Here is an 8,357-nt window from a genome sequence, read left to right on the forward strand (position 1 = left end):
TGTTTGGGAGACCTTTGTATCTTTCCAATCCCTCAGTTTTTTTGTTGTTGTGCAGATTAAAATGTAAATTTGGTTTAATTTGCATGCAAATATTTTAGAAATGGCTACAGAACATTCGAAGGGAACTGGAAGAAACCCCATCAGATCAGTCTGTCATCTGCAAAATCATTAATTCAGTCTTCAGGTAATCTAGAACCTTTATATTTATCCGTGGGTGAAATTTTCTCAAAATATATGTACAAGTAATTTGTTTTCTATGTTTTTTAGTTTGAAAGATCACCCCCTTACAGAAAAGTTAAAGGCTTACCAATTCAAAATATATGAGAGAATCTACCCCTTGGTTTGTGACAAGCTAGAAGGGTTGAGACATGTAACTGTTCCTTTGAATAAGAGTTTGTGGCCCCCAGAGTCAAAGGTCAAGGACACATTTGAGAAAGGCAAAAAGAACAAGAAATCTCATGAAAAGTTGGAGAAGGAAGAGAGAAATTATAGTTCAGGAGTCATAAATCTGAGAAAAAAAGAAAGTGAATCGTCTATTAATGAAGGGAGCAATCATTCTAGTTGTGAGTGTAGAACAATGGAAGAAATAACTGAAAATGTTAGAGATGATCTTGAGACAGCTGTAGAGATGGGTGATAAACTACAGCACAAGTTGGAGGAAGAAAACGAAAGAGTTGGGAAAATGGCCCAGAGACTTTCTTTTGATGTTGAAACATACCATGCAGAAAACATGGATGACTTATTTGATGAGGAGGGAGAAGAAGGGGAGGATAAAGCTGAAGGTGAGAAGATTTCTGAACTCCAGGACAAATCAATAACAACAGAAAATAACAGTTCTGGTGAAGAGAGTGAATTTTCAAAGGAAAGAAGTGATTCAACTCAATCATTGGAAGATCCTGAGGAAATAGAGAGGCTGAGAATTGAGGCTCATAAGCGGCACGTGAAGGGAATATCCGAGGATGTTCACCTCTACTTGGACAAGTTACAGGAAATGTTTATCTGTGTTTATGAACAGCTGGATTCTCCAGAAGGGAGGGATTCCTGTTATTCCCAGTTGGAGGAGCCATTCTTCAAACCGATCTGGCAATATTTGTTGGCTCTGTACAGGTACTATGTTAGCATAACCCATGAATACTCAGTTCACTATACAAAGTATGCAATGAGTAGGAATCCTTGTAAATTTGACTTTCTGTTACATAATCATCCTGTAAAAATATCTACCATTCTAATTTATATATATGAGGTTTTATTATTTGTTAAAATTCATGTAGTATTGGATAAAGTATTTTCATTAGTCTATTTTGTGTCGGTATCCTTACTTTTTAGCTCACCGGAGCTGAAGGATCAGTTGAACTTTTCTGATCACATTTTGTTCGTCCATCTGTCCATCCGTAAACTTTTCACATTTTCATCTTCTTTTCCATAACTGCAGGGCCAATTTGGTATGAAACATGTTTGGGAGAATGGGATTCAGGTTTGTTCAAATGATAGGCCATGTCCCCTTCAAAGGGGAGATAATCACAAAAATAGGGTGGGTCATTTAAAAATCTTCCTCTCAAGAACCACTGGGCCTGGAAAGTTGAAAGTTACATGAAAGCTTCCTGGCATGGTGCAGATTCAGATTTGTTAAAATCATTGCCTCTGGGGGTAGGGTGGGGTCGTTATAGGGGATCAAAGTTTTATAGCAAATTTATAGGGAAATTTTTTTTTAAATCTTCTCAAGAACCACTGGGTCAGAAAAGTTGAAATTTACAGGGCAGCTTCCTGACATAGTGCAGAAACAAGTTTGTTAAAATCATGGCTCCTGGGGGTAGGGTGGGGCCACAATAGGGGATCAAAGTTTTACATGTGAAAATATAGGGAAAATTTTTAGATTGATTGATTGATTATATTTTGTTTAACATCCCTCTTGAGAATTTTTCACTCATATGGAGACGTCACCATTGCCAGTTAAGGGCTGCAAAATTTAGGCCTATGCTTGGTGCTTACGGCCTTTGATCAAGGAGGAATCTTTATTGTGCCACACCTGCTGTGAGATGGGGCTTTGGTTTCTATGGTCTCATCTGAAGGCCCTCCCCATTTAGTCGCCTTCTTACGACAAGCAAGGGGTACTGACTACTGACTACTGAGAACCTAATCTAACCTGGATCCCCACGGAACTCTCAAAATCCACTGGGTCAGAAAAGTTTAAAGTTACATGAAAGCTCCTTGGCATAGCAGATTCAAGTTTGTTAAAATCATTGCCCCCTGGGGTAAGATGGGGCCGCAATTTACATGCGAATTTATAGGGAAAATCTTTAAAAGTCTTCTCAAGAACCACTAGCTTTCTGACATAGTGCAGATTCAAGTTTGTTAAAATCATGCCTCCCAGGGGTAGGGTAGGGCCACAATAGGTGATCAAAGTTGTACATGTGAATATACAGGGAAAATCTTTAGAATTCTTATCAAGAACCACTGGGTCAGAAAAGTTGAAATTTACATGAAAGTTTCCTGACATAGTGCAGATTCAAGTTTGTTAAAATTATTGCCCCTGGGGGTAGGATGGGGCCACAATAGGGGATCAAAGTTTTACATGCGAATTTATAGTGAAATCTTTAAAATTACTTCTCAAAAACTACTGGGTTAGAAAAGTTTAATTTTACAGGGCAGCTTCCTGACATAGTGCAGATTCAAATTTGTTAAAATTATGGCCCCCAGGGGTAGGGTGGGACCACAATAAGGGATCAAATATTTACATGCGAGTATATAGGAAAAATCTTCTCAAGAACCAATGGGCTAGAAAAGTTCAAATTTAGTTGAAAGCTTCCTGACATAGAGTAGATCCAAGTTTGTGTATCCAGACCCCACACTACACCAATCATGGTCACCGCATGTGGCATTCTACACGGTAATGGTCCCTGGGGGTAGGGTGGAACCATGATAGGGGATCAAAGTTTCACATATTCTGATACATAGGAAAAATCTCTCTTGAACTATTTACGCTAGGGGTTTCATATTTTGTTTATACATTCTTTATGGTAAGACCTTTCATGTGATGTAGTGGTGTGATCTTGACCTGGAAGTTTGACCTACTTTTACTAAAAATCTGACTTATTCAATATCTCCTAAACTATTTAAGATAGATCTTTTGTGTTTTGTATACAGATTTCTTATGTCAAGGTCTTTTATATCATACCATGATCTATGACGTTTGTTTTGTCCGGAATAGCAAGATATCATCATGTTTGTCATATTGGTTTTGAGGCAACTCTTTATTATATGAATTCATTTTCAGTTATGATATGATCTTTTGGGGCTAGGTTGGGGCCACAATATGGAGTCAAATTGTTTCACGGGAATTGAAAAATTTATTTTAAAAATCTTAAAAATCACAGCAATTGAACAATGAAAGGGCCAAAGTGATCCAGGTGAGTGATGTTGCCTGTGTGATCCAGGTGAGTGATGTTGCCTGTGTGATCCAGGTGAGTGATGTTGCCTGTGTGATGAGCCTCTTGTTGAAAAGTTTCATGTGGATGGTTTGTTTAGTGAGGTTGCTTGTACTGCTTGTGTATAAATATAACTCATGGCTATAAATTCATGGATATGAGCAACCACAAAAATCAAACCACCACAAAAAATTACATTTTCACAATAATGCTTAAGTGATTTTTTTTTTTAGGTTTGCAAACAAGTCATCAGAGCTGCAGGTTGCACACGTTATGACAGTCCATATGAACTGTTTACCTGGAACACTGGGGGTTAAAAAGAAATTGCAGTTGCATGGACAAGACCTGACCTACATTCCATACAGAGCAGCAATTGAAGAGCTCAGATCAATTCCTTCACAAGTTACTCTGCTTGGGAAATTAGAGAGTTTAGGTAAATAGGTGAAACATGATTACTATGCCCTACCATGACCAGGGTTATAGTGTTGCCTCTTGCCTTTCATCCCATCCTCCATCATAATTGTGGTTTTCTGGACTTGTTTTTTGCTATAGTTGCAGATATTGAGGTATATTGTTTGTGTGTTGTGATGAGTTATTTCAGATTCATTCCCATATTGAATTACTTTCAGCGTAGTTATGGCCCTTAGGCTTTAGAAAAGTTCTCAGATTTTCAAACTTTTCTGTTTTTGGCTATGATTGCAATTATTGAGCTAATTTCTCATATTGATTAGTTACAGAATGTTGAAAAGTACAGGTATTTAATTATCAAGATCTATTAATCATTACAGTGATAGATTGATTTGTGATTTCTGTGACAGTCCCATTCTGAAATAATTAACACTTCTGTGAATTCATTGTTGTCATCTTTAATGTGTAGAAGCCATTCTTTGAAGTGTAAAATACAGGGGTTTCTCCTCTTTCCAGTGAAATCGTCTCGCCTGATCTGTAGATGTGTGGAGGAACACTACAGTGATGCAGAAAAAGTCCCCAGTATGTGAGTAGCATTTAAAACAATGTACTGTCAAAAGTGAACGGCGCAGACAAATCAATGTATATTGCAGCTGTATTAATTTTCATTGATACCAAATTTTGTGATTTTGCTAAATGAAACAAAGAACAATAATACAGATTTAGTAAAATTTGGTGGTACATAAATTGTGGACAGTTTAGCATATGATTTTGTGATTTTTTTCAAAAACAGAAAATTAGTGATCAGCAAATAATGATAAAACTATATGTACATGAGTGTTATCCATTCCACAAGAAAAAGAATCCTAATGACAGATAGCAATTTACAACATAAAGGAAACCCTTTGAAAGTTGTGTAGCTTAAACTGAAATTGCGGTCATGAATATCATTTAACTTTTGATGACTATTGAATGTGTATTTTAGTGGGGCTGATGATTTGCTGCCCATTCTGAGTTACGTAATCATACGGACTGGCCTTCCTCAGATTGTGTCAGAATGCAGCATTCTGGAGGAGTTTATACATGAGGGGTAAGAATGTAGAACATCAGGCGACAGATAAATTGCTGACATTTGTACTAAGAATAATGACTGTCCATATTTTTACAAGTTTTGCTAAAGATGTAGTTTTGTTTGCAAGATTTTTATTTTTTATTACTTTTGCAAGATTATGCACTTACAAACTGCAAGTTTTGGCAATATTTTTTGTTGCTAACATTTATTAGTACAATATCAGTCACTTGTCAAGGTTTCCTCCCACATATGAATTACTGATGTTATGAAAGTAGTTTCTTCCCATATATGAATTACTGATCTTATGAAAGTAGTTTCTTCCAGGGCCGTAAATTACATGGAGGCGGAGGAGGCAGCTGCCTCCTCCAACTTTTGAGCCAAAAAAAATTAAAATTTAAAGTTCATTAGAATTTATGTTGTTTCCAATAACTAAGAACATGATACCTCCCTTAAAAAGCATTCCAAATCTTTCTTTTAGAATGAGTTAGTCAAGTAACATCTTAGAAGGCCCTAGAATCAAGGATTTTGCACGAAACGTGTTCAGTGTGCACAAAATGTGCTCAGCGTCTAATTTCCTGCCTCCTCCAAATTGAAGGTTAATTTACGGCCCTGTTCTTCCATCATATGAATTACTGATCTTATGAAAGTAGTTTCTTCCATCATATGAATTACTGATCTTATGAAAGTAAAGTCTATGTTTCCTAAGTTTACGGTTTTTCGAATAGATTACCCCTCTGTTTTTTCTTGTGTCTTGCTATATGTGCATCTACTATTGTCGATCTGTCTGGTTGATCATACATATTTCATCCCTCGGGAGCCTCGTGCATTTTCCATAAAATTTACATCAAAGTAAACATCGTTTGTTGTGACAGCATAATACATTCAAGTCATATCACTCAAGTGAATTTTCATACTTTGTAAGGCATAAAGGGATTTGTTTATATGCTGCTTTCGGATACAGTTAATTCACCTGATTTTTGTTGATACATAGCATGTACGTAATCAGCATTCAGGTAGAAAGGAAACATAAGAAATGGTCATCATATCACTTTATTTTGTTACTTGTACATTCCAATACGTTTTGGCATTGTGCTACCATTATGTCAATCTCAGCTACATACAATGTTTAGATGACCAGATCCCAATTTCAAATGCATTTTGTGTCTTGCTTTGTTTCAGTATAAGAAACAATTTATTGCATGAATGTTTGGTAGATATGAAGATCTATTTACCCAAGAAAAATCACATTCTCCTCGGGGAATATGATTTGCTTGGGTGAATAACTCTCCATATCCCCTTCACTATCATGCAATAAATGTATACTGTTAGGTAGTAGTATACATAAATTACACAATATTGAGGGGTGTGAAATTTTATTCACCTATTAATTAAGCAAAATCATATCCCCCTGGGCAATTTAACTTTTTGGGGGGTTAAATAAAGCTTTGTATGCCCAGAAAATTCTTGCAATAAATTGTTTATTATATGAAATCACCCAATATTTTCAAATGTTTCCATTTGCAACAGAATTCTGGACTTTGATACTCTTTATTTGAATCTCTAGACATTTTGATTGTGATGTCATTGAATCATAGGGAAATGCTGGAGAGGTTCAGCAAAAGTGAAACACAATTTTTATTCCAGAGAAATGTGATATTAGACCTAATCCTCTACAATCACAACCAAATAAACCAATCAGATTTCTTCTTACATTAAGTCCTACCCATGAGGTATATAAGCACTGGTAACTACTTGTAGGATCTGTCTGCATGCAGTTAGTTATAGGGAGCACTCTAAAAAAAATCTTGTTTAATTATTGAATTTGCCTTCTTTTGTAGGTACATTATGGGAGAGGAGGGGTACTGTTTGACCTCAGTCCAAACCGCTTTACAGTATCTGAAATCTCTCAGTGCCCAACTGCTCACATCTGATGAATAGTGCCAAACGTGTAACCTATATATATGGTGAACCAACCTTCTCTCCCATTCTAAACATTTGTGAGTTTGGGGAAGGCATTTGCAGAGTTTATTTTTGTATTTGCAACTTGTTTTTATCATAGAATAATTAAAATCTACTGTCAAGAAATATAATTCAGTCTCTGAGCATCTCCAGATAAGTAGTGAATGACTGTTCAATAAAAGGTGTAGGGTTGTTACCAGTCCAGAGCTTGAGTCATATCTCTTGATCAAGGCAACTCACATTAGTACAGAAATGTGGTCCATGTCTATAAATTTGAAATAGGTCTTGGAGCATTTCAATTTAATACATGTATTATAAGGTAAAATGACTTCTTTCAGTGTAGCTATTTAGAAAGTTGGATCACACCATGCAAAATGAAAAGCATGAAAGCATGGGGGAAATTATGATACAACAAAAATAATTTCAGAATTGGGGAAGGGGGGCACAGGGCTAGTTTTATGTCATGAATTAGAACAGTTTACTGGCAATAGAATTTACTATATGTGATATTTTCAGTACATGAATATATGTGCAGATTGAATTTTATACGTTTTAGCTCACCTGAGCCAAAGTCTGAAGAGAGCTTTTCTGATCAAAATTTGTCCGTTGTTGTAAACTTTTCACATTTTCATCTTCTCCAGAACCACTGGGCCAATTTCAACCAAACTTGGCAAAAAGCATCCTTGGGTGAAAAGGATTCAAGTTTGGTCATGCCCCCTTCGAAGGAGAGATAATCACAAAAATAGTCAAGTCATTTAAAAATATTCTTCTCAAGAACCACTGGGCAACAAGAGCTGAAATACACGAAAGTTTTCTGACACATGGAGATTCAAAGTAAAAATCATGCCCCTGGGGTTAGGTTGGGGCCACAATAGGGGATCAAAGTTTTACATGTGAATGTATAGGGATCAAAACAAAGCGTTCTTAGATGAAATTTGTTAATGTGAAAGGCCATACCCATCTAAAAGGGCATATAACTAATGAATTTGTAGTCAAGTTTAATATATTAATGAATTTTTTAGTCATTACCTTTGAAACGTTTTTTTTCCCCTGAACATAGCTGCTTGTATAATGATAGTTTAGCTCAAGCTTGTTTATTGCTAAGAACTGCTGCTCAGGTGAGCAATGTGGCCTATGGGCCACTTGTTTGTGAAATGATTCATTATTTGTATTTCATATTTAATAAATAAACATTTCCAATTATCATTTGGCTATTGTCATCCCAGAAGACTGTACAATTAATGTTTGTGTGCATAAAATTTCTTCAGTTTATTGCACATCACCACAAAAATCAACTTTCCGTTGGAGTACGAAATGTGGTGGGGAAGTTCAGTTATTTAAAAATTAAATTTCAATTCTAATGAATATGGTATGTCTGTAATGGCTGGAAATTCCATCAGAAATGGAAGTGGAATGTTAATATACACTGTATAAAATAAATTTCATTTCTGAAAATACACTAGAGTATGAACTTGAACGCTTCACGAATAGTA

The 8,357-nt window shown here is 36.0% G+C and overlaps 1 protein-coding gene across 1 annotated transcript in view; it reads left to right on the forward strand.

The window, feature by feature from the left end:
* The window catches only part of LOC125651173 (VPS9 domain-containing protein 1-like), a 19,434-nt gene extending 11,364 nt beyond the window's left edge, over positions 1-8,070 (forward strand). The window contains exons 9-14 of the mRNA XM_048879760.2: positions 99-184; positions 268-1,107; positions 3,659-3,858; positions 4,350-4,419; positions 4,819-4,923; positions 6,744-8,070. Of these exons, the coding sequence (XP_048735717.2) occupies positions 99-184; positions 268-1,107; positions 3,659-3,858; positions 4,350-4,419; positions 4,819-4,923; positions 6,744-6,843 (1,401 nt within the window). The 3' untranslated portion in view covers positions 6,844-8,070. The remainder of the gene's footprint in view (positions 1-98; positions 185-267; positions 1,108-3,658; positions 3,859-4,349; positions 4,420-4,818; positions 4,924-6,743) is intronic.
* Positions 8,071-8,357: the final 287 nt, after the last annotated feature.

The sequence above is a fragment of the Ostrea edulis genome, chromosome 1, assembly GCF_947568905.1.
Source record: "Ostrea edulis chromosome 1, xbOstEdul1.1, whole genome shotgun sequence".
Lineage (NCBI taxonomy): Eukaryota > Metazoa > Mollusca > Bivalvia > Ostreida > Ostreidae > Ostrea > Ostrea edulis.